At 27.5% G+C, this 27,661-nt stretch overlaps 2 protein-coding genes across 2 annotated transcripts in view; both read right to left on the bottom strand.

Moving 5' to 3' along the window:
* Positions 1 to 8,914: 8,914 nt before the first annotated feature.
* On the bottom strand, positions 8,915 to 14,220 carry LOC113377005 (coiled-coil domain-containing protein 6). Its single transcript, XM_026617159.1, has 10 exons — positions 14,063 to 14,220; positions 13,614 to 13,790; positions 13,462 to 13,542; positions 13,205 to 13,354; positions 12,716 to 12,859; positions 12,459 to 12,598; positions 11,616 to 11,905; positions 11,117 to 11,265; positions 10,443 to 10,520; positions 8,915 to 9,228 (listed from the first exon to the last, which is right to left on the bottom strand). Exons 2-10 carry the CDS (start codon positions 13,743 to 13,745, stop codon positions 9,055 to 9,057), a joined length of 1,338 nt encoding a protein of 445 aa, XP_026472944.1. The 5' UTR covers positions 13,746 to 13,790; positions 14,063 to 14,220; the 3' UTR covers positions 8,915 to 9,054.
* A 2,744-nt stretch (positions 14,221 to 16,964) lies between these two features.
* LOC113377733 (glutamate--cysteine ligase-like) overlaps positions 16,965 to 27,661 on the bottom strand; it is a 64,537-nt gene continuing 53,840 nt past the window's right edge. The window contains exons 7-12 of the mRNA XM_026618143.1: positions 20,849 to 21,045; positions 20,423 to 20,594; positions 18,886 to 19,083; positions 18,331 to 18,534; positions 17,313 to 17,491; positions 16,965 to 17,230 (exon numbers count right to left, since the gene is read on the bottom strand). Coding sequence (XP_026473928.1) covers positions 17,050 to 17,230; positions 17,313 to 17,491; positions 18,331 to 18,534; positions 18,886 to 19,083; positions 20,423 to 20,594; positions 20,849 to 21,045 — 1,131 coding nt within the window. The 3' untranslated portion in view covers positions 16,965 to 17,049. The remainder of the gene's footprint in view (positions 17,231 to 17,312; positions 17,492 to 18,330; positions 18,535 to 18,885; positions 19,084 to 20,422; positions 20,595 to 20,848; positions 21,046 to 27,661) is intronic.

Genomic DNA, 27,661 nt, shown 5'->3' with positions numbered 1-27,661 from the left:
TATAATTTTTATTCCATTTTATATTCAAGCAAAATACAATACACGACTAATCCGTGCACATTACTACAAGGAATTATTTTAAAAAACTCTCAGTGAACGATTTTGAAACATCTTATTTGTAGCAACATTTGAATAAATAATCACTCCTGATAATAGCCCAAACATATATACATTTCTCAGCGAATATAAACACCAGGCAATATTATTCTGTATAACAGTAATGATAACAGATGTCCATATTAGACTGGTTTTAGATTTCGAGAATGAGCTACTCAGCTTAGAATTCGGAAATGTTTGCATAAGATTGAAAATTAGGGGTTGTGATATAATTTACTTTCAATTCTACACTTTTCTTCCACAGTTTGAACATAATTTTAAAATTTCATGTCGATTCCAATTTAAGCTATATTTTAAACAAATTTTTGAAAATGCATAAAAAGCAAAGTGTAAGTGGCACATTATCTTAAAACCAGTAGCATTAACTTTCCGATATGTATGAATTAATAAGAAAGAGATTTAGCTACTTTTGAAATTGTGACGATGAATTTTTCAAATTTTATTTTCTTTGAACATAACGTTTCCGTCCAAGTACCTATAGTAATAAATAATTATAAAAACAGATTTATAAGTACACTGAGCTGCTGTAAAACTTTATAATGTTAGATTGCAAATTATTAATATCCCGAAGGAGTTTGTTTTCACCTAGAAATCTGACTTGCTAATTTTATATTTTCTGGACGTTTCAAGCCATTCTGAATCTAATGAGACCAAGTGTGTGTGAGATGATTTTTTACCTTTTTCGGATCAAAAACGGCTTGACCGATTTTAAAAATTTAAAAGCCATTCGATGTAACTTCCTCCATAAGGAATATCGTTTCTCAATTTTGCGCGACGATCTGCCAAACCTTTTCATAGTAATTGCAGAAAAGTGAAAAAAAATCCCCACGTTTTAGACCTCAATCCTGTATCGATTTTGATCATTCGAAATTCGATCAAAAGATTAATTGGAAATCGTACTGATTAGTTTTTGGTAAAGTTTATTCGTAATTTTCTGTTCAAAATAAATCGACTATTTTGATGAAACTTTGTATATTGACAAATATCATTGTCCTAAAGAACATCCTAAAATATAAAGATTCTAAAACAAGTCGTTTAATTATAATTTGTAAAGATAGGCAGTGTTTTTTTAACATGATCAGTCAATATGTATATTTCGTCCATGTTTTTTTAAAAAATAACTAATTCGATTTTAAAATTTTTGAAGCCATTAGATGCAACCTTGATAGGTTTATTATAAGTTTGGTCAAACCGTTTCTTCGGAATTAGCAGAAAATTACAATAATAATTGTTGACGTTTTCGCAAAAAGTCTGAAGCGAAAAACTGAATTGAAAAACCGCTTGAAATATAATTTGGGAGTAGTGGTGATTTTGGAAGTTTTGGTAACGATCGACTGGTCTGTTTTTTCATAATGTTAAAAAAAATATTGTAACAGTTTTCGTATAAAATTGCTATCTCTAGTTTATGAATTTGTGCATTGTTCGTAAAAATTAATAAATAATCAATCTAAATAGATTCTTTATATTTTGTCACCTAACAAACAGTCTACAACAAAACTTCGCTTTCGCTAATTGTGTAAAAAATATTACCCTTTTTAACTGATTAAATAATATCATGAACTACGTACCCCTAGTATTTTCTTATGACAAATGCTTAATATTTATTTCACAAATTTATTAAGTTTCTTTAAAAAATGTTTCGGCGTTTTTAATGGAACATGGCGATAAACATGCACTAACGATTTTAAATTCATTAAAATTTTGAATAAGGGGCTTCAATTTTAAGACAGACAAGCACGTGTTATTGACAAAAATACAGATATTATAAATATGTTTACAAGATTTTAATTGGAAATCGCAATGTTTAGATTTAATTGAAAGCGAAAACTTCATTTTCGAAATCAACAATTGAAAATTTTATCTAAATAATATATTATTTATATATATATATAAATCTCAATTTCGGTTGAACAAGCCAATTATTACACCTGTCGCAAAGCTTTTGCAACTTGCCTTAAGAAAAAATGCCACTTTTAACTAGTTTACTATTAGTACTAATATTCGAGAAATAGTTGAATTATTTAATACTTCAATATTATTTTTATAATTAAACCACTTTTCTCGAGTTCATAATATCTTTTAGAAAGTTTGTTTCAATCACTAAACTCGATTACTATATTTTTCATTAAAATAAATTGTTCAACAATTAATTATGAAGAAACGACCCGGCCCTGCAGATGTACTTTGTACTAGCTTTCAATTTTCAAAATTGGATCAGGATTTTTGGCTAAAATGTGGACGAATGCCTTATTTCTGCGAAAATTGCTTTTAAATTTTACAGTCGCAGAGTTGAAATATGCAACAAGAAATTACAATAACTTTGTTGAACAATATAGATAAATAAATAACAATATCTAACTATAAGTTAGAAAAAATCACCAATGGATAATATCCTAATCTAGCAAATTGTTTAATGGAACAATTTCTATATTTTTTATAGTAAATCATCAAAATATGTTAGTTAATTTAATGTATTTTTTGTAGTGTTATTATATTATTTTATTATTTATTATTATTATCTATTATTATTATTATTATTAATTACTATTTTTATGTTATTATCTTTATTTATTCTTATTTAGTTTATTCTTTTTAGTTTATATACATTAGCATAGCAGATCGTAGAATGTAATTACTGTTCCGATGCTGTATAATAATAAATGAATAAAAAAAAGTTAGAAAAAAGCATTATTAGAACATATATATTTAAACATCAAACTTACCTTTGTTGTTGTTGACTGTTTACTGCGTTTTTTTTTTTCTAATAAAAAAATTGCACTGATGGTTCTTTATTACAAATGCACTGCACTTATTTTTACTCGCGTTATACGTATAACAAAATGTTAATTTGTAATAGTATCTAATAATAACAAATATATTTCACTAAAAATAAATACTGAAATGGTTCAAATTAATTGTATTATCACTGTTATGTTTTTGCATAACTTCAAATTTTATATCGGTATATATTTTATACCAATGGATTATATGTTTCATGTTATATAATTATATGATACATTATAGGTTCTAAATAAATCGAGATAAAAAACGCACAAAAAAAACTAACGTGCAAAAATTAGAGGGAAAACTAAACAATAGTCAATATTGCTGAACTATAAATTTATTCAATACTTTCTTACAATTATCTTCTAAATTAATGCAAAAAATTGAAAAAACAAAGAACGATTAAAAGCATACCGACTTAATAAAAATTTAAAACGTACTATGTATGAATAGGATAAAATTAAATAAGATAATTTAATTAGTACCAAGAAAGTGGCAGAAGTAATAAATCGGGCGTTTAATATCCCTTTTTTTTAAAAAAAAAAAAGTCCATTATAATATTACAAATATCGAATATTGTGAAAAATTATTAGCATTGTAAATTATCATTATTATTTAAAAGACATGTGAATTATTTTCTGGGTTTAGACTTATTGCAACTTATAAACAAAATAAATGACCATTTATTGGTTGAGGCAATGTAGATATTAATTTAAGGGGGTATTCTAGTCTAGAACATTTACAAAATCAATTTTGTTTTTTGCATGTTTTTAAAACTTAACAATTCAAGAATATATGTACAAAAGGATTTTCCAAAATTGAAATTATTTTTGGAGACATAGCTATTTGACTACGATATAGACAAATTTTCAACTTCTACTGGACCGATTTATTAAAATTTTTGCAGTTTTTCTTATAGACTTCTTCAAAAACTACGCTCAAAATTCTGATTTTAACTATTTTGAAAAAGTATGTGATTAAGAAAAGTCGTAAAACATATTTTTTTTGTACAGTTCGCTATTTCTTAAACAAAAATTTAACTTGTCCATACGATTGCTAAAATCATGAGTTTGGTCAGGTGCCTGTATTATGAGACCCCCCACTTTACCACCTTCTAGAAATGAAACTTTATGACTATTTTTAATTTATATCGTTTCTAATATTCTCAAAATACTAATATTGTTTTTACAGTGTTTCAGAAATCGCATAAAATTTATGCCTCTAGACCAGAATGCCCCCCGAATGTAAATTTTGGAGTTCCGTCAGAGACTTTAACTATGTTAACAATCGGGAAGGCACCGAACTTCTAAATCGGCGATTGTGGGTTTGAGTATAGCCCCAGAGGTACAATTTTGGACCTTATTACAACTAACATAATGTTCAATTCATATTAAAACTTGAGGGCTTGCAAATACTTAAAATATACGAATCAATAGTTGAAGAAATATTCCGAAGCTATTCAATTAAAATACCATTGTGTCGTCACAGTCAGGAGAACACTTCAGCTTAGCTGATGACAAAATATTACAAGAACTAGTTAATTGTAAAAGAAATATCTGTTTCCATAGGCAATATGCTGATTACTTCGAAAAACTGCAAATCTAGTGATCAAAACCAACATCAAATTAATATCCGTACACCGCCTAAAATCATTACATCAGAGGCTAAATTTAGGTAAAAATATTTTAATCAAAAATTTACTCGCAAAACACTAAAACATTCATCTAAGTCGCTCACTTTAAGTCTCTTAAATGTGCCCAAATAAAATTAAAATCCAAATGTTTTATTTCATCACACTGTATTGAGCACTTTATTAAAATAGCGAATGAAATACAAATTTTGTACTTACTATTTCGTAACCAATCATATTTTAAGATGCGGAGCACAACCTTTATGGAATAAGCTATTAACTCTGTTCACAAGGCAAAAATATTTAGAAAACAAGTAACTTAAGAACATCATTTTTATGTAATGGAATAATATATTTTGTGATTATACAAAAATTATTTTATTATTTATTTTAATATTTCAAAATGAATAGAAATTGCAATTTTTGAAAAATATAAAGTGTAGAAATGGTTTTAATACAAATAAAATTGCTTTTATCAGTATTTTATGAACTTTTAACTAACTTTATCAAATTCAAAACAACATTTAAAGAAAATACTATTTAAAATTGTTCTAATTTCAATCTCACTGCAACACCAAACAAACTGATTTAACTTTTTATGATATAATATTTATAAACTTTAAAGATTTCAATAGTGTATTATTTTAGTTTATTAACTTCCCGTAGGGTAGTTATATAGTAAGAAGCCAAAATCGAAAATGAAAACTTTTGCATATTTTCACGTTTTGAAGGTTTCTTAACATTTTGGCATACCTCAGAAAAAATGAATGCGTGTGTGTGTGTTTTGTATGTCCTCATTTTTTCGTCTACGTTTTCGGGCGCACGTATCAACCGATTTGAATGGTTCAAAAAGCAATCGATTCCTATTGATAAAGGCAGGTCCAGCCGTTTACGGAGATCCGGAGCAAAGAGTGCAGAAAATACAAATCGAGTTTTTGAGAGAACGGAGTAACCGATTTGAATGATCCAAAAAACATTTGATTTGTAATGATTGTGTTCAGTTTTTAGCAAAGGCAGGTCCAGCCGTTTTGGAGATATCGAGCTAATTGTGCATAGCTATATTCTTATGTGAAAATTGATGCTACTATGCTTGATATCAGATTGTCCATTTTCAAATTCAGAATTTTTACATGAAATGTGCTGCTCGATTCATTTATAATCGGTTCCAGCAATTTGACCCATAGTTTTAACTAAATTACATACCACAGCAAAAAATGATTATGTATGATTTATTTAATACTTGAGCACTTAAAACTTCCTTCATTTCGAACTGTTGAACGCCACTGATGCGCTGGTGGTAAAAACAACAATAAAATTGGTATTGTGAAGCGCCAATTTCAATAGCAAAGTTGTAAATCTGTAACGATGACAAATGAAAGATCAGTCGATTTTTGTGATTTTACAACCTTACATCTTTTTCAGTCATTTAAATATCGTGATGCCTGCAAAAATGCTACAAAATGCTGAGTATTATACTAATTCATTCTATTATCTATTCATTTTATTATAAATGTGCGTTTATATTTGATACCGACATGAAATCGATTTGGATTAGGGCGATTACATTCTTGTTTGGTCAGGATTTGTTGTGGCAAATAGTGATAGTTTTGAAAGTCTGTACAAATTCAAAATTACTTATACTATAAATTAAGTTATGCGTCCAGATATTTTTGGTATGGTCTTCTACTAGTCTTTGTAAAATGAGTCCTAAAATCTTGAGAAAGGTGAAAGACGCCTATAGGTCGATAAAAGCTTAAGTCGAACATTCCTTCCTAGAAATACATTATATATTATATTTATACATTCATAAATCAATTTGCGTTTATACTGCCATACTTTGTTTATATAATTTCGTGATCAATATGCATTTATCATCTGATTTAATAATTCTATAACTTACATAAATTTTCAATTAGTTTTATATATAAAGTTACTCCCATTTAATGAATTCTGAATGAATGAATGAAGTCTGAATATCTTTATTAAAGCTTTTTTAAGTATTTAAATTTCGCGCTTGTGTTTTGCTGATTCTTCAACCATTGCGCTTTACATAAAGCTACTGTCTGACAAACATCTGATATTAACGTACTGCTCAATTTATTATTTTATAATTCTATATTAAACCGCAATTGAACACACTAATTAAACCAATAGATAAAAATTGCCTTACAAATTAGCAAATAGTAATTAAGTATACACATATTAAAATGAGATCCTTGAAGGTAGTAGACAAATGTTAGATCATTATTATTTATATCTGAAACAAGCATAGATTTTTATATATCTTAAAAATTTGACAATTTTTGCTATGTTTGTCATTATAATGATCAACATTGATATTATTTGCTTATTTTTTATAAACTTATTACTTAAGTTATAATAAAAACAAAGCAGATACAATTTTGTTTTAATTTTACATCAACACTTTTGACGAGTCTAATTTACATTAAAATTGCTGAAAATATACTTAACTATAAGATCCATTCAAACTGAGAGTACTGCAAGAGATAATTATCAAATTATAATAATCAAACTCTTCCATTATTTTCATGAATAATACTCATGCTTTTAAAGAGAATATCACAAACTAAAATTGAAAAACTAAGAATAAATAAATCAATTCTTCATAAATTAAACAATATTTTATATTTTATTTTATATGAACAACAAAATGTAACAGATCTGATAAAAATACATAGCATAAAAAAAATCTTCAAAAAGATGCTTATAAATGGTATGTACAGTAGTAACGCAGCATTATTGATGACACGAAAATATATATGCAGGTTATTGCTGCACATTTCTGTACTACAATCTACAATTGTGCAAATGCAGTAATTTCATTGTCATGCACATATTTTATTGCATTGCTTCTTATATGCAATTATATTCAGCCATGTATTGGTATTTCCACTAACTGATAATGAACTTGTGAATGAAAAATGATCATAATAAATCGAATATTTGATCTTTATTCACTCATTTCTCTTTACACTGTGAAAAAAATTGATTCTAAGGCAAACTTAATTTTAAAATGATTTTCCAAAAGCAGTTTGAAAATTTTATAAAAGTTAGCAGCAAAGGATAATTGAGGTTGATCATATTCATAACAATTCATAACATTTCAGTGAACCCCAACATATTCTTAAAATAGTATACAAAATGCTAATATTTAGAAACAAAGTATCACATTTGAATTAAAAGAAGTATTTGATAGCATATCCAAAAGTGAGCTAAACTTATAACATATGATGCAACAGAAATCAAAAAAATAATTTTAAGCAATCATTTTTATGATTAAAGCTTATATTTTATTAATTGAGAAATCCATAATATTCCGCAAAATTGATTATGCAACATATAAAAATAAAAAATTGTGTATAATAGAAAAAAACAGATGAACAATTTATAGAATTATGCAACAAACCATATAAAAGAATGATATTTATTATTCAAGTAGTGTTAAAAGACCTTTACTTATCATCCATATATTAATACTTCCACATTATTTAAGATCTAGCACAAAATTCTGACTCTGTCAGAGTAATATAAAAAAAAGTTCAATGTTGCAAAAATTATGCTTAAACTTATCACTATGTATACAAAACATCTACATAAATTCATTAAAGTAAGTGACAAACTTTCACTTTTGTGCTAAACTCAACACTATATCAAAATGTAGTTCATTTTATGAAAATACACTATGTGAATGCAATTTGTAGTCCTTATTAAATTATATTCATCAAAGACTGTTATATTATTTTAACTATATGGTTAAAATGTCAAGCATTTTCTTTTAGTCTTTCGATCATTATTGAACACATACTGTATTTTTAGTACGGAATTTGCAAATAGCAAAGGTTATTAATAAATGTGCATCAATAATATAAATAGATTACATATGAGAACTTTGTTCATGAATTTTCATTTGGATTGGTTTGAAAACTTATTAACAATTTGCATTATGTGAAATACAGAATTATAAATTTATATGCACACACACCATCGACCAACCACAAATCAATAGCATAAGCAAAGTTCTTAAAGATATAATCCAGGCAGATATTTTTCAATAATGCCTAACATGTACTTATTGCTAACTGCAAAATATGAATATATATATTTTAAATTTAATAAACAAGATTGTAAAGACAGAATATAAATATGTGATATTATGGAAGTTATACAGCTCATTGTTCAACAATTCAACTGGATCCAAAATAAGTGAATAGGATCAAAGTGTGATAAGTTTGTTGCAGAAACATTTCATTAAATATTATAAAAATGTCATGTTCCAATAAATTATTATTGGTATTTTTAACAAATGTAATACTATTAATTTTGTAAGTAACTATGAAAAATTATATACTATAATTTTTTAAAAAGATATTAACACTCATTGAGTAAATAATTAATTAATTCATATCATTCAGATTTTTAAAAAATAACAAGAAAATCACCTCCACAGCATAAATTCATTTTAGCAAGTGGCTGTATCTGGTATAAATCGTTTTGTTATGTTCTCAGTCTTTACAAGCAGTGTCCATTGGAGTTACAGAGCCAGGCATATTTAGACTGCTATTATTGCTTACGCTGTTAATACTCAAGTTGCTACACATATTAGCACTTGTATTACTAACTGAAAGGCCTATTGTTGGTATGGCTGGTTTAATGAACCTCTCACTTGTCCTTCGAGCCTGAAATTATGCACACTTTATTGAATTTGAGTTATAATACTTTTTAACTGAATAACTAAAAATTTACATTATTCCACAATGCATTAAATTATCGATGAATGCAGTAGCATATTTGTAAATGGTGGTATAATCTAAACATCATCTTCTAAAATAAAAGTTATTCAACAAATAGTGAAGGTCAACTTAGTTTTGATGATTAGTATTCAAATAAAATATGGTATGTCATACTATAATTTTACTTTTTCAAAAATGCCCACTTCAACAAATCTCCAATTTTATATTTCTCCAATATCTTTATATGTATGCTATATATAGTATACTTAGTTATAAGATATATATATATATATATATATATATATATATATATATATATATATATATATATATATACAATACAATTATAATTATATATTAGCTCTTAATATTGTCTTTTAGATAGTGCGCAATTCAATAAATGTTTTGTATGGAAATAGCATGGAGAAATTTTCAAAAATTTTAAAAATGTTTATTTAGATATAATTTAGCGAACAAATGAATGAGTTTTATTCAAAATTCAATGCTCTACAAAACAAATTATAAAAAAACGGTTTTGCAGAGCGTCGAATTTTCAATAAAAAATTACACAAATTTACACAATTTTTTTTTTATTTTCAAATTTTTTTCTATGCTATTTCCATAAGAAGTTAAATTGAATTGCGCACTATCTAAAAGTTAATAATAAGAGCTAAAATTTTAAGAGAATTGAATCAATTTGGAACCATTTGAGCCCTTGTGAGCAAAAATATTCAAAAACGTCCATACTAAGGACCACCTCAATATATATATATATATATATATATATATATATATATATACCCTTTGAACTCCGCGCGGTCGACGCATGTGACGCCCCAGCAACTCCCTGAGTATATTAGCGGAATATCTGTCATGTTTGTTATATAATGAAAAAAAAGGAACAAAAAAGAATTAAAGTATTTATTTTTTAACAGTATTATTTCAATGTGTTTTAATGTTAATTTCAAACATCAACAATTAGTGATTCGTTTTTAACTTTATTCGTTATTATATTTGTTAACGTTATGATGTGATCAGAGCGTGTCGGACTGGGTCCGACAACGGAGTTGCGGAACACATTTTGTATGTCGAACTGGAGTCGACAACGGAGCGTAAAGGGATAATATATATATACTACATAAATACAAAAACAAACTTACAGAGAGAACAGGTGCAGGTGGGCTAGATGACACTATAGGGTGAAATGTACTTCCTAAATTTGGACAGCAAGGTGGTACCTAAAAAGTAAATATCTTTTAATATGTGTCCGTGTATGATTTATATCTATATATATATATATATATATATATATATATATATATATATATATATACACAGAAGAACCTCGATTAACCGGACTAATTGTTGTCTATAGGCATTCGGATTGTTGTCAATAGGCATTCAGAAAATCAAAAATCCGGATAATCGAATGTATGAAGAATAATGTTGTGTATTTATTAAAAATAACAAATACATACATAGATATCAGAAAAATAATGTTTATCAAGAAATTAAAACTATCTTATGTATGTACATATATATTTTCTTATTTACATTACATACATATACTAAACTGCTGCATTAATCATGCAAAAATTCGAATTGTAGGTATGGTAAATAAGTATAAATTAATCGTGATTGGTAGTCGTGATAATTGCAAATCTTTACAACTGAGGTCCGGAAAAACGAGGTTCTACTGTATATATATAACAAAATGACAAATTCAATGCAAACACATAACAACTTCAAATTCTGATACTGTTTTGTATGCTGTCCAATTAGCATGACCTACAGTTCTACTTTGTATTTAAATTTAGAATGACATATAACTCACTTGTGCTTGTCCACAGGCATAACACCTTATACCCGGTCCAGGACTTAAGGGACGGCTGGCTGAAGGGCTTGGGTTAGTTTGAGCGTAACTTCCTACAATACCTGCTTGAGGAATTGGTGAACTAATTGTTCTTTGTCTAGCTGCACCACCTTTGTGTCGAATAAAAAAAACAAAAACAAATAGCTTAGTAGAAGAATATTACAAAAAAAAAACTATATTTTACATTTGGACAACAATTTTTTATGATTGTACATATGTTGTTTCAAAATTTGAGCTAATAAGGATAAAGCTTAAATCAAACCAACTTGCTGAAGTTGTTTCACAAACACAATTTACCGATATACTGTCAATAAAAAAAAAAGCAAGTCTGCTATACTTAAAGAAAATATTCTTATCTTCAATTTAACAACACTGTATTACCAGCTATAAAATTTCCTATCCCAAATGGTATAAAAATGTTAAAGAAACATTGGATTAAGTAAAGCATAAGATAATGTACCTATAACACTTTCATTATAATGTCGCTCTTCTTCCATTTCTAGAGACGATTCACTTTCAGACAAATGCCGACAAAGAGCCTCTCTGCGTTCCACTTCTAATTGCAGTTTTCTTTGTAGTCTAAGGTTCTCTTCACGAATACAGCGCTCTTCCTGTACATATCTCTTCATTTTTTCTGTATTCTCTTGCTGCGATTGAGCCAAATTTCGCCGTAATTTGTTAACTTCTGACCGCAAAATCTGAATATGAGCACTAAGATTCGCTGCAGTATCTCCTCCATTATTCATATCCCTGCAATTAGTAAATTATGGTAAAATCCCTGAATAGCAATTGTAATTCTTTTGATAGCACTTCGGTATAATTGTTTAAAAAGTCTAACAGTCATCAAAGAATGGTTAGGCAGACAAATTTTAAGTCATGCAGTGTCCTGGACAACTTCTAGACCTTAATTTAATAGATAGTTTTAGATTTTACTTTGAAAGATCTCTTTTAAACAATTTTCATTTACTCCCATCATCACCCAAAGTTCTATGCAAATTTTTTGAAGCAGACAAAAGCAATTGCAAGCAGTTGAAAACTCAAATTGAATAGTACTAAATATTAAAGCATGTGAAAGTTTTTCTCAAACATAAAATTGCTATTCTACTATTGCTTCTTCAACAAGAAGTAAAAATTGTTTATGCGACTGAGACAGTCTAGCACCCAACTGTATCTATTTGCAAATTATATAATTTTCGCATAAACCAAATTTTTGTACCCCTGAAAAGTATCCATGGTAAACTCAAATTCAAAAACTTAATGTAATATAAAACATGAATATGGTAATTGCTTAAATATAACTTACCTAGGACTAGCAGGATCTGATATTGGTTGATCCAATTTAATTTGAAGTGATCTTTTTTCAGCTTCTAGTTTATCCATTCGCTTCCACAATTTGTTAACCAAAGCTTCTTGCTCTTGCTCCAGAGTATTTTCGAGTTCAACCTGAAAATAAAGGACTTGAATCATATAAATGTATATTAAAACATTTATAATTGATTTCAAAACTTAAAAATCTCATCACAAAAAGTTAAATGCTACTAAATATTATAAATTACTTGCCTTTTCTCTTCTAAGTTGTTCAAGATTTGTTTGTTTGGCTAGAGTTTCGGCTTCTAACTTTTCTATTTTTCTCATTAATTTATTCACAAGACACTCTTGTTCTTGCTCTAGCGTTTGCTCCAACCTACATTTTTCTTGGCGCAACTGAAAACAAAATAATTACAGATGAAGAACAAAATGTCATATTTTATTTATGTATAAAGGGATATCTTGATTGAAAAATAATTTATATTTTACAAAAGCCTTATCAAAAGTATTTTCAAAGTATTAAAAGCACCAGAAAATAAAAGATTCAATGCATATGCCTTTTTTGCTAATTTGGGTATATATATTTTGGAAATATATATATATATATATATATATATATATATCTATATATATTTTGAAAATATATATAGAACAGAAAATAATATACAATAATTAAATTTAAATCATTAATAAACTTAATCCTTTGTGCATATGAGAGTAAATTTAATAACTTTTTATCACCTGATTCAATTTCCTTGACAAATCATTAGTCAGACACTCTTCCTCTCGTTCATAATGATGGGCTAGAGATTCTTTCTCTTTTTTTAGCGCTTGAATTTTCTTCAATAACGTGTTGGATATATATTCTTCCTCTTGCTCCGCTTTAGCTTGCTGAAACAATTAAAGCACTTTCCATATAATAATTGTGTTACTAACAAAACTGAATTAATAAAGTTTGATCTGAAATATTTGCTGATATAAACATAACATAAACTTACAATAATTACAGATGCTTGTCGTAAACCACGATTTTCTTCCTGAAGAGCTTTCACACGTAATTTATATGTTTCTAATTCAACCTAATAAGTAACATTTAAATTAATTATTAATGCCGCTATTTATGTCATTGCAAAGAATATTTGATACTAACTTTCAAGACTTTGTTTTGTTGCTGCAAGCTTTCAATCCGCTTCTGCATGTGCTCTCTTGACACAGGACTAGGAGGTAGCATTGCTCCCCCGTCTAGGGAGCTCGAATCAGATTCTGATGGTGAATCTGCCATCACTATATCAATCACAGATCTATATATCGCACGCAGCGATTGACACTTCAAACAAATTTAATATAACCTTAAGTACATTTGAAAACGCATTTGCATTCAAAACAATTTTATATGAAAGCGAATTGAGAAAACAAACTTAATTTTTTTTTTTTTTTTTGTACAAACTATTGTTTAAAATGGAAAACAAAATCAAGCAGTCAATTGTTCACTACTTGACAGCAAAGAAAAACCTACAGAGACAATACAAGAAAAATTTCATGGCAGACGTGACAAACAGTAATGCATGTAGAGGTGTTCAATAACAGACTTTTTTTTACCTTTAGTATAATTATCACAGACTTATATTAACATCAACTAGTTAGATTTACTATAGAGTAATATTAATCTCGCTTAAATAAGCATAAAATTTCTCCATTAATCTTGTGTAGAATAAGCCTTTGAGCCAACATGGAGATGGAGCCGTATACAAATATTATCTATGATTCTCAATCCATAGTCGCACAAAACACAACATAAAGATATTCGTTGTAATCAAAGCATATATTAGGAGATTGAGGAGTATTTCAAACGGAATTTTTGTTTAAAATTCAAAATCTAGTCTAGGGCCGTCGACTCTGGTTTGCTTGCGCTTTACATTGTGCAAATTCGTGATGTCTAATAAATTACGAACTGATACAATTAATCAATTAATGGTTCATAATAATAAAAACAGGTGGTGTATGGCATCGTGCCTTAAGGCAAATTGCTGGAACTTCCCGTACCGTAACGAAATGTTCGAGGAATATTAAATGTTTTCAAATAGATTATAAATATTGTAACGTTGTCTAATTTTTATAAGAATTATACAAACTGAATTGCAAAGTTGAAATTATTTGTTTAAAGTATATTAGAACTTTAGTCAGAATTAAAATTAAAATCTGAATTATTTACAAAAAAAAAAATAGAAATACAAAAAAAAAAATTAAAAAAAAATTTAAACATTTTTCTACCCAAAAGTAATTATTTTGTACAAGCAGAAAGTTCTTTGCATCATTCAATCGACGCTTAGTTCTCTCAAAAACTGCTATTGTTTGCACATTTAGCTCTGTATCTTCGAAATGGCTAAACCTGCCTTTGCCAAAAACTAATCACCTCTTCTCCCAATCATTACAAATTGAATGTTTTTTAGATCATTCAAACCTGATACATAGTTCTCTCAAAAACTCGATTTGTATTTTCTGAACTCTTTACTCCGTATCTTCGTAATGGCTGGACCTGCCTTTGCCAAAAACTAATCAGCACCTCTCCCTCTTAATAGGAATCGAATTTTTTTTTTTAACCATTCAAATCCGTTCATCCGTGCGCCGAAAACGTGCACGAAAAAATGCGGACATACAAAACACACACACATATCCATTTTTTCTGAGGTATGACAAAATGTTCAGAAACCTTCAAAACGTGAAGATATGCAAAAATTTTCATTTTCGATTTTCGGCATATTACGTACGGGAAGTTAAAAGTTACGAACTCATACAATAATTATTGGTGCACAATGAAAAAAAAGAACCTCTCAAATGTACTTTACAAAAGTCAGAATTATTAAGAGTTTTATAAGAACTACTTAATTAATAAAATATCAAGAATTATTTATTAAAAATTAATAACTTTTCAATATTATCATGGAATTTAAAACTTGTTTTGAACAATAAGAATTGCTCAAAATGAGATAAAATGATAAAATCTAGTATATCAGATAAAGATAAATTCTATGTATTTAGTTTTTCGTGCCAAGGATAATTCAAAATTGAAGTGCCGCAAAGCTCATTGGATAAGATTCGGACAAGTTAAAATAGTATTGAGCTGAAATCTTGAAAATTATAAATTCTTTAAACATGTGCTCATAATTGATAATACTTTATAATTATTAATATAAATATGTACTTTATTGTTTCTATTAAAAATTTATTTTGATTGTTTAGAGTTTTAGAACAATATTGAGATCTTGAAAGCTAAGATCAATTTAGATTAATATTATTTAATATTGTTAAATATTCGTTTTATTTTAATATCGCAAAAAAATTCAACTCAACTTCAATTCAATCAAAGTTGTATAAAATTTCCAAAATTTTGTTGCATGTTTTATTATAGAATACACTAATTTTCCATCACTGTGCCATCAATAATAACCGCTATCGTGCCATCAATAATAATGTTTTTCAAGTTTAATTATTTATGGAATTTAATTCTTGTTATTTATGTTGTTTATATATATATATATATATATATATATATATATATATATCTGAATTTAATGTTGACATATGTATTAACAAAGTCTAATAGGGCATAACATCAATAAAAAAAAACATGAAGTTTTTAAAAAAAAATTATTCTAAAACCCATATGTTTCATCTATAGTTCCCTAGCCTTCATACTGTTGAAACTAAAAATGGAATTTAAAAACTAAAATGTATAACAATTGAAATTTTAAAGTTTAAATATTTATAAAAAGTAAAAAGTACTTACTATTTGCTAATTCTCGCGTTAACATTAGAAAAAATAATGATCTATTGTACAAGTTTATGATAATGCTATAATATAAACATTGAAATTATCGTATTTATAATAATATTTCGCGATCTTGCTAACATAAAAACTATCACAATATAGTAAGTGTGCAATATAAGTGTTATCTGTGGATTTGCTGAAGTAGAGTAGTTAAAACATATGGATTTTAGATTAAATTTTTAAAAGAAATTCATGTTTTTTATTGATGTTATAACCGATTTGTAATATCAAAACCAAAAACAAAATGGAAAGTGAGGGTGATGTGATAATTGAAACTTAGTGGACCTGCTGTATTATTAGGAATTGAAAGATGTGGTTGAATTGAAAAGGTGAGAAACATCAGAAAAGACAATGATTAAAAGAGATCAGAAGCGTGGGAGAATACCATTACCATAGAGATGAGCAAGAATATAAAATAACTGAAAGGACAAACATCAAGAAGAATGTGAACACATAAGGAACAGAAGTAGAGTGCAGAAAATTTAACTTCAAATAGTGAAGGTAAACATTGATGCTCTAATCCCATAAACCAATCTTCCGACAAAGCACCATAATCATGTAAATATATATATATATATATATATATATATATATATATTTATAAATATATACATGCATCAATATATTGATATAATACTATTAAATAATATTAAATATATTATAAATGTGTCTATTAAATTTATAATAGTGATAATTCATATTACTTATACTACAGCAATTAACATTAGTTTAGAATTTGTAAAAGCATAATAATATTTCATGGGCAGCATTCTCCATTCATTTTCAATTGTTTTTCTAATGCTTCTGGTATGTTTTCTTTAGTTTTCGATTTGCCTCCTCTCCCCAATAGTTCTGGACAAGGTTCATTTCCATTTTGAATTTCATAAGCACGTTTAAGCAAATCATAATTGATCCTTTCAGAGACAACAGAATCTTTTCTATAAAAATTAAAATATTATATATATATATATATATATATATATATATATATATAATATATATAGTGAACATCATGATTACTTGTATTCAGGATGGTTAAGAACTTGTTGTCGAATCCATGATGCAGTTGTAAGTAATTCTCCAGATGCTCTTTGTTGAATTAGTTTCAGATATTGTTGTATAGAACAGTGTGTATCAGCATCTACATCCATGCTGCTCAAGTAACTATTAATTAATGGAACAAGACCAGGAAATGAACCCTGCATATTAGCAAAATATTAGTTTCAACTCAAATATTCTACTGAAAGTGACTGATGTTACACACACACACACACACACATATATATGTATATATATATATATATATATATATATATATATATTTGTAATATTTTTGCAGCCCAACCGTCGAATTAAAAAAGGTTAAATAACAAAATTATTTATTCCATTAAACGTTTCGACACTTGATGTGTGTCATTATTCAGTAATCTAACATATATATATATATATATATATATATATATATATATATATTAGGGTGGTCCTTAAAATGGTCATTTTCGAATTTTCTTGCTCCCAGGGGCTCAAATGGTTCCAAATTGATAAAAAACAATTCTCTGAAAGTTTTAGCTCTTAATATTAACGTTTAGATAGAGCGCAATTCAATCAAAGTTTGTATGGAAAGAGCATGAAAAAATTTTTGAAAATTTAAAAAAAATGTGTTAGGTATAACTTAGCGACAAATGAATGAGTTTTATTCATTCATTTGTTCGCTAAATTACATCTAAAAAACATTTTTAAAATTTTTGAAAATTTTTCTATGCTATTTCCATACAAAACTTTGATTGAATTGCGCTCTATCTAAACGTTAACATTAAGAGCTAAAACTTTCAGAGAATTGTTTTTTATCTATTTGGAACCATTTGAGCCCCTGGGAGCAAGGAAATTCGAAAATGACCATTTTAAGGACCACCCTAATATATATATATATATATATATATATATATATATATATATATATATATATATATATATATATACAATGTGTGATCAATATTATGCAGTTTCTATACAATACTAATATTGATGCAGGACTCACTTTTCCATTTATAATTTGATCTATTGACATTAGTTCATATTCTCGATCAACAGAATCACAAGCCTCAACCTTTTGTGCAGACTCTGATAATAAGGCACATGTTTGTCTTGATTCTGAATTCTTAGCAGTTATGTCACGTCTAAACCAAAATGTTTGCTCTCGACAAGCATTCCGCCTTTGAGCTTTTTGCATGTTTTCATCAACCTATATTATACCAAACACGAAACAAAAAAGTAATATCTAAAATTATATGTAATTGAATCATATTCAAATATAACTGCTTGATATGTATAGAGAAAAACATATGATTGTTTTCAATAATATGAATAAAAAATATGGATAGAAAATCTATGTGTAAAAATAAAATAAAAATCAATAGGAACAGAACAAATTGTAAACAAACATCTATAAGTATTATATTTTAGAATAAGACAGCTAACGGCCTCAGTTAAAATATATATAAATACATTATAACATCATTATAAAGTATTCAAAAATGAGATAATATTTCTGTAATAGCGAAAGTGATATGGTTTGGATATATTTTGATATTACCTTACTTATAGGGATTATAAAATTTAATTGATAACTCAGGATGACTCTGGTCAAGAGAACAACAAAGCAAACGAGAGCTGCATTTTCGAAGTCAGTAAGCTGAATTTCGCAAGGACGAAACTCAACACGCCATCCGATGGAAGAATTGGGTGGAGGTGGTTTAAACCTCATGGTTTGCCAATTTGTGGATTGAATGTTCTGGAATAAAACAAACATATTCAGTTATTGTCTTGTTGCATATCTACTAATATTGAATTTGAAAGACACATACATATAAAAAAACAAGATGCGTAAGAGCATTTCCACAAGCATATATATATATATATATATATATATATATATATATATATATATATTTCAAATGTTGAATATGGACAACACAACACTCAGATTTTTACATACACTTTAATAATTACTGATGTTTCAAGACCATTGTATGCCTCATCTTCAGTGTAATTTCAAAACAGTAAAAATGATTTTAGTTTATATTATTATTAGCAGATTAAAATAGTTAAAACAAGGTACTATATGTCAAGTCAGTTTTTAGATACAAGAGTTTTTTGTTTAAATAATTCTATAGATTTAAATTCAACTGTCTTTTTCAAATCGTCTCCCAATATATCTCTCAGCAAAAAAAAAAAATAAATAAATAATATTAACAAGCCAACAGAAGAATTGCCACAGCAGGTTTTAATGGGTTCGGTAATAACCATTAAGTTTTTTTTTCCAATAGCAATGCAGATAGTGGTGAGCACTCATTATTTATGCACACAAAGGCGTATCATATATAGATGTACTGGAAAGTCATAAGTAGTTTTTTAAAACGATGTCTTTAGGCTGAAGTATGCAATACTATGATTTAAATTTAACACATATGCATTTCATTCTACTGACATCAAGCTTCAAAGCAATAAATACATTTTGCTAAAGTAACACAGTTATAGATTTTAAAAATATCAAGTTTGGCTCATGAAAACTTGCATTTGTGACGCGCACTACTTTTCTCATTTAACCAAAAGAAAAAAGCTACTGAAAGTCATTGTTCGCGATGCGTAGTAAAAAGTGGGCTGATTTACTTTGAAAAGCCTAAGCTCAAGAATCATGACTATCACCAGGCGAAGCCGGCCAATCGACTAAGGCTAAATCGTTTCGGTCGCAAGAAATGTTATGTTTTCCGTCATTCAGTTAAATCAAATAGTTAATAGTGATTTGCAACGAGAACATATGATAAATTTGAACCAAGAATTCATAAAAAAAACGTTCAGAATGTGCAATAACAAAATAAAGCAAAACCGGTCAAGGGGCGTTGATAACATAAATTATCACACCCGTAGTACTCTAGACCTTGTTGCAGAGCAGCACTTCGCTAATTTGGAACATGTTGGCTGGATGAATGGTTTTGTTCAAAAGACGTTTTTTGGGATGGCATCCAACAACTTCTGAGCAAAACAAAACACCAAAAATAAAGCTCTAACAAATATAAACATATAGTTGAAGCTTCTTTTTAATTAACATGTTTAAATCTTAAATAATGTACCTCAAAATGGTCTGTATCTTCCTCATCATTTTGATGAATTTTTTCATAAAACAAAGAAACTGAATCTCGTATAAACAAATGGGCAATATGCTGAGCGAGCAAATGATCAATTCCAGCTGCTTTTAATCGATCATAAATTACTGTATCATACACAAGTTCAACATCATTATATCTGAAAAAAGGAATGGAACAATATATAAATAGAGTACCAAAATCAGATAAGATACAATTTTACTAACTCACACTCAAAATGATAAAAATATATTTGAAATAAGAAGTGAATAAAAAATTAAACTCTATGTCCAAATTCAAGCATAACAGCAAGAGTAAAAAACATTATTCACGGCATGAGTTTTTCTAACATATTTCTAATTTAGTTTTTCTTGGACTACCAACTAATATTTGTGTATATTTAAATTAACATACCTTTCGCCCTGAGAAGATAGATATGAATCTATTGAGTCATATCTAGACTTATTAATGCGAAATTGATTCTCATTTAAAGGCTTTTCTCCTCGCTCTTCTGGTGTTCTACAATCAACACTAGCTGATATAACGTTCCATCTGCAATCAACATCTGTCACATATCCTCGGTACAAAGGTGAAGCAGCAGTCAAAGCCAACTGTTTAAAAAAAAAGATTTATGAAAGTGGTTAAAACAAATTTCAATTAATTTCTAATAATATCTTTCAAGAGTAAATTTGGCAAAAAAAAGTGCCTTGACATAAAAAATATATAAATATATACCAAAAATTAAGTTTTAATTACTTGATATTACTAAATAATTAAAATATAAAAAAATAGGCGAAAATCAGAATATTATAAATAAGAATATAATTTGTCTTTGATGGATATAATTTTTGGTAATTATCTGTTATCAATTCATGATTTAATATGCAATCAAATCTGTAGATAGCAATTCTTTCCTGTTGATAAAAAATTGTCATTATTTTTGTTTAAAATTAAATAACATTCAAATCAATAATTTTAACCCTGTAGTTGACATCTAGTGTTACAAATTTTTCTTTATTATTTATTACTCTGACAATGTGTTAATTTAATAAAAATTTTAATTTATTATTAAGATTTTTAGTTATTTAAGTGCAATTCTTAATTTCTAAAACATTTTAATCGTTACTAAAAAAAATAGTAAAAAAAATATTTTGCGTAGGTTGTTTACTGGCTTGTACAGCAGCGTCAATTCTGCGGAAAATAGAGAAAGGAAATAGATAGTAGAGAAAGGGTTAAATAAGCAATTTTTAGAAAACATTAATATAACTTAACCCCTTAAGGCATATTTTTTAAAACAATTTAGACACAAAAAAAAACGTTATTATTTACACTTATTTTAACTCATTTGTCCATTTTTTATTTACTTATTTTACTTGTGTAATTTCTAGACAAAGTAATTTTAAGATACGTAGTTCCATGTCACAAAAATGATAGTAAACAATAGCAATAATCTACCAGTGACAGATGCGGATGTAAAATAGTTTATAAAAATTATATTTATTACCTGTGACCAAGCTGTAATATTTTGAGACACATAAAATTACATCAATCGTGACATTCACAAAACTGCACAATTCTGCCAGTAAACATTGTCCGTATATATCACGGAGGTACGTATTAAGCGATTTTCGAAAATCATCAATTTTAATAATAAAGTTTTCACACTAGAATCCATTAGATATGCATTTTTTGATTTTCGATCAGATATAAATAAGTCAAAACAATAAATATAACTTACTATCTAATAAAGTAACTATTTGGTAAAATGTAATAGTATAGATTAACATTGATACCAAGTAATAACAAAACAAATATGAAAACAAAATTAGTGATTTCACTTTTAGTCAAAAACATTAACTTTCTCAGACTATATATATACATCACATATATATTATTTATATCACCCATCACCTATACATTTAAGTCTTCATAATAAGAGTTTTGAAAAATCTTGAAAAAGAAATGTGTGAAATATCTTATCTCAAATATTATAGAATATAAGATATAGAAGGTATTCAAATTTCAAATATAATAGTTACTGGAATGTATTTGTAATGCCGAATATATAATATGTAAGAATAAATGAAAAAATAATGATTCCACTTAAAAAACACCAAGTGATTCTTAAATTGTTATTCAACTTGTCTTAAATATTTTGCAAATAGACGTCACTGAAAGCCAAATTTCAAACAAAAACATTTGTTAACTAGCGTAGTTCATCCCAGATATATAGTGTATACCTTTATGTAAACAACAATAATAGAAATTACCATAATTGGACACAAGGGTGTTAGCTGATCATACAATGTTCGTGCTTCATTGATATTACATGCTTGAAAAGTTAACTGTAAGCAACAACATCCCATACCAAATCCCATTGCATCCATATAAACACAGTCCTTAATGGCACGTGTGGTTTTGTAATCACATCCACTCAAAGGATCTTTAGTATTTGTGTCCTTGAACACTGGAATTAAAATATTATGATATTACAAATCAGCTATAAGAAATGTCAACTGTAACTGAAATTAAATTCTACTACAAAACTATTAACTTGCAAAATATTGTATAAATATAATAATTAAAAATAATTCAGTAAATTATACAAAGTATAATAGACTCTGAGTTCTAGAAAAATTCTCACAAGCAATAATCATTAGGTGAACAAATATATTATTCCAAACTAATGCTTGGATTACATCTGTTTTTTTTATTATGAAAGCAGTAAATATAGAAAAACAGGTATCTAATTAATAACTAAAATCGCTAATAGTTAATAGAATGTAATTATAATTGGCAGACCTGGCAAGTTTATGGCTACTTTTTCTCCTCTTCGCTGCCTTATGTTTTTTGTTAATGTTTTAAATCTTGGATGTCCTGGAAATATAGCTTCATCTGGGAAAAAATATGATTGTGAAGCACCTTCTTCACTATCAGGTGTGGGATCATACTCAGGAAATGTAAATTTCGGACAGCCGAGCCTATAAATGAATAAAGCATTATTGAAACTAAATATTTTCAAAAGGTGTAATACTTAAATTACACTTCACAGTTTTAAAATCCAGTCACAATTTTTTATGTACAATACTACAGTTATTAAAATCTTTATAACATAATAATATAAGTTTACCTAGGAAACTTGTAAGGGACATGAGGACTTCACCCTTTGGTAACAAACTGGCTGCTTCCTCTCGTCTGTACTTCATATTAGCTTCTACTACATTGAAATGCGCTAATAGACCACCATAAGGCTTTCCTGGTGTTCCTTCAATCATATAAGCTCCATATTCAGGTCTCCACAATGATTTCACTCCTGTTTTAATAAAATAACAAATATAATAATAGAATGCCAAGAGTGATTATTAAATCAGGCAATAAACAGTTTTACTCTTAACATAACAAGTATCATAATTAAATTAATATTTCTCATGCAATGTCTTATAAAGTATGTATTAATATAGTAGATTTCCATCAATATTAAACTGTATTTATTTTAAGAGTAAAACCTATTTTTAAAATTAATTCTCTTACCATCAACATCTATTGCTTCTTTCTCATTAAGCTGTGTCAATATTTCTTGCGCACGCAGCGATACTTTTGCTTCCTTTTTCTCATCATCAAATTTAACAAGTACGTATTCCACCTAGAATGAATGATTATTACATAAATTGTTATATAAGTAAAGTTTTCTCTTTACTCTTAATATTTACCTCATCTCCCCATTTCAAAACATCGCCTTGTCTATCACGAAGCCTCTTATACAAATTTATGAATTGTGTAATACCATGCTCACGAACATGGTTAGAATAAGACTTTGTTTCCTCCCATGTCAAAGGTCTTCCTTCAGTTAGCAATCCCATTGTATTATTTACATAAATACTTTCAATATTTTATGAGAGTTCTGTGTGTTGACAGCAATATAACTGTAAGCCCTAAACAAGAATAAAAACAAAAAAAATTAGAGGTGCAGTCAATGATTGAATGATATCATATAGTATATATAATAAAACACTGAATTGTCACAAAAACAATGTTTTATAGATATATTTAAATGATTAAAAAACCGAATTCATACGTAAATAAACTATTAGATTGTTTTCTCAAAGACAATAGCGAACATGTAATATTACTTAATTGATAAACTCCGGTTATGTCATATAAAATTATTACTGTGACAGGCGCTGTCTAATAATTGCAAGTCATTTTCCAAGAAGAGTAGGCACTGTCAGAATATTATAGTATCATTCATTATGTTTTTGTAATCACGCTTTATTTACTAGCGGTGCGCAAAATATGTCATACGAGATTAGACTAAACTGACCAAATATCAATATTCGTTATCGAATTATCGATATCTATAATGATATTTCAAAAGCATTTGTACACAAAATGCGAAGTAAGATATCCGACGCAAAATCATTTACTCAATCCGATAAAAACTATAGAACGAGAGTGCAGTTATCGAATATTTTCTTTTAACGAAATCTTTTTGCTTTATCCATGACTTTCATATTGTCAAATTTCATTTTCACTTTTGAAATAATCTCGAGAATATTAATATAAATATAAGGCTTTATTATAATTGTCAAAATAAAACTATAACAATTAAACATATAATAAATAAAATACTATACTAAAATCGCTTTAACGATGCATTTTTGATATCGTTATTTATGAAAATGTAGGAAAAAGTTGTAAAAGCCTGAACTCATAGATAAATAAGTATATGCCTGAAACTTTGTATTTTATATGCCTGAACGTATGTACCAACGTTTAGTATTGTTCAACTTGAACTGAAGCAGTGTTTGTCAACATTTTATACGATGAGAAACACTGATCAAACTTTTTAATCCGTAGGAATATGTCACTATTTGATATGATACAACACCACTCACCTGATTTTGTCGAATTATGTCATATACTTATTTCTACGCAGCCTTGGAAGATTGTATTCCTTCAATAATTAATCTTATTTATATGAATTATTATCAAAAACGACTAATCGATTTTTTTGCATTTTTTTTTATCAAAATCGCAAGTCCGAAAAAAATTGACATTCATTTTTATCACAAACAACTTTTGTTTGAATGAATCATCAAATATATAGAGGTCAAACAAACTCTAGTCGATCCTTTTACTAAACAACCGAGTCGATAGCTTTCTAATTATTAAATATTATAATTAAAACTTGTGGAAAATGCTACATAAAAAGATCTGCGAATATCCACAATACTTTTCTTTAATATGTTTTCATTAATACTTTTATTTATTCCTCACATTTTTTCGTTGAGAGAGACTAAATTTGCTTATTCAAGTCATCTAATTTTCGAAATGATATGTTTTTAGAAATTTCTTTCCACATAAAATTGTATTTACCTGGTACAAGTTTCAAATTACCTTTTCTCTACTCAATTTTCGAAATTTAATTTCTTGTTTGCTTTTTTAATGATCAAAAAACAGTGACTAATAATATTATCCAGATAACAAAATAAATGTAATTTGTTGAGTCCCGACAATTCAGTATACATTAACTTTTGAAACCTTTTGAAAACTTACCCTGTTTAAATGATCACGAGCAATTTCTGCATGGAAAATTGCAATTTTCTTATCCTCTGGATGCGAAGCTTCTTGGTGATATTTTGATGATAATCTAAATACCAATATTGTAAACTACATAAACTTCCTATCAATTGTATCTAATATACAGTGACACTTAGCACTCTTTGATTCTATCGCGGTATTATTTAGCTTTTGACAATCTATAACAATACGTCACTTTACTATCAGACGGTTCAATTAGTTCATCATCCAGCATTTTAATTAGTATCCACAGAACTTTTAATCTAGGGACTTTGGTATTGGTATTTTGGTAATTTGCTTGACAAGAAAATTCCCAATTAATGCATGACTTTATCTATGAATAATATCATTGTAACAGATTTTTTCGATCAGTTTGAAAATAATTTAGATAATTATCTTCTTCTTACAACTCCTTGATTTTAATTATGGTCATTAAAATCTCATCATATATAATAAGAAATGATTTTAGGGCACTATTATAAAATCATAGATAAAAGAAGAGTATAAAATTTAATTTAACTTAATAATAGTACCAATTGTTTTCACTAGATGGTAGACAATTCAGATCCAATTGGTTGCATTTGTAAGTTAATCTTATTTTTCTTAAGTTTTTTTTCTAAAAGTGATAAAAACCAACCAACCGTAGGCACTTGCACAACCTCACAATTAGAATTTTGGTTAGGGTTTACATAATATAAGAGGTGGCACAGTTTGTACAGCCAAAAACCGTACTTATTGCCATTTTATTGGAGAGAAGAAAGATAATAAAATTATGATGTTGCATGAATTAAGCGTATATAGAAAGCTATTTTGCTTCCGTAGAATTCCGTAGCTGTTACATATTTTGATCTAGAACAAAAAAACACTTATAGTACATAATTATAACAGAAAAACATGAAGAGAATTGATAAAAGAAAATATTTTTATGTGATTGACGTATTTAAATTATAAAAATAATATAGTTATGTTTCCCTTAAGTATTTGAGATTGTAGTATACAAGAACCTAGTTCCTCGAGTTTCCTTCAACTCTCCAGTTTTTTAATTCATACCCTTTTCGTTTGAAATTTGTGCATTTTAACAGATTATATCTAAAACTTGTAAGTTATATTAAATGCTTACGGTATTCATAAATTAAACGTTGAAGGATTTTTTGTCATTTGCTGTACAAAAATTTTATATCAGTATTTGTCATTTGCTGTTTAACAGTAATGCACGTTATGTTTCAATGTAATATTGAATTTAAATATCTTTATTTTTTGACTTTTGGATTACTTCTATATATAGAGCTTTTATTAAAAACTTCAATCAATTTGATGTACTCTCAATACAGATTTTTAATGTTTTTTACATCTAATATAATTTTATTATTTTTGATTGGTTTACTATGAAATTTGAATTGAATATCATCTATTTTTGGCGAAACTTTATTGAGTCAACTTCTGTATAATAAGACTCTTCCTTGAAATACTTGCTATCTTTTTGCAGGTCTTTGGTAAAGATCGGTTGGTCGTTTCATTCGTTATTAATTGTAGAATTTAATTTTTAACAATTTTGATAAAACATTTTATGATGATAGAGTTTGTGCGTGTTCGAAACAAACACCCTAAAACAGTAATTTCCAACCTTTTTCCCCATTTCTTATAAAA

This window comes from Ctenocephalides felis, unplaced genomic scaffold (assembly GCF_003426905.1).
Source record: "Ctenocephalides felis isolate EL2017-DRISC unplaced genomic scaffold, ASM342690v1 CF-g0.4_SCAFFOLD_01886, whole genome shotgun sequence".
Taxonomy (NCBI): Eukaryota; Metazoa; Arthropoda; class Insecta; order Siphonaptera; family Pulicidae; genus Ctenocephalides; species Ctenocephalides felis.
This window is presented reverse-complemented; position numbering and strand designations above follow the sequence as displayed.

Excerpts from the sequence above, each read along its gene's own strand:
- LOC113377005 (XM_026617159.1), bottom strand. The coding sequence starts at position 13,745 with ATGGCAGATTCACCATCAGAATCTGATTCGAGCTCCCTAGACGGGGGA. Across the intron at positions 13,543-13,613 it reads AACAAAACAAAGTCTTGAAA|GTTGAATTAGAAACATATAA; the intron begins GTTAGTATCAAA and ends GTTACTTATTAG. Across the intron at positions 11,266-11,615 it reads TTATAATGAAAGTGTTATAG|GTGGTGCAGCTAGACAAAGA; the intron begins GTACATTATCTT and ends TTCGACACAAAG.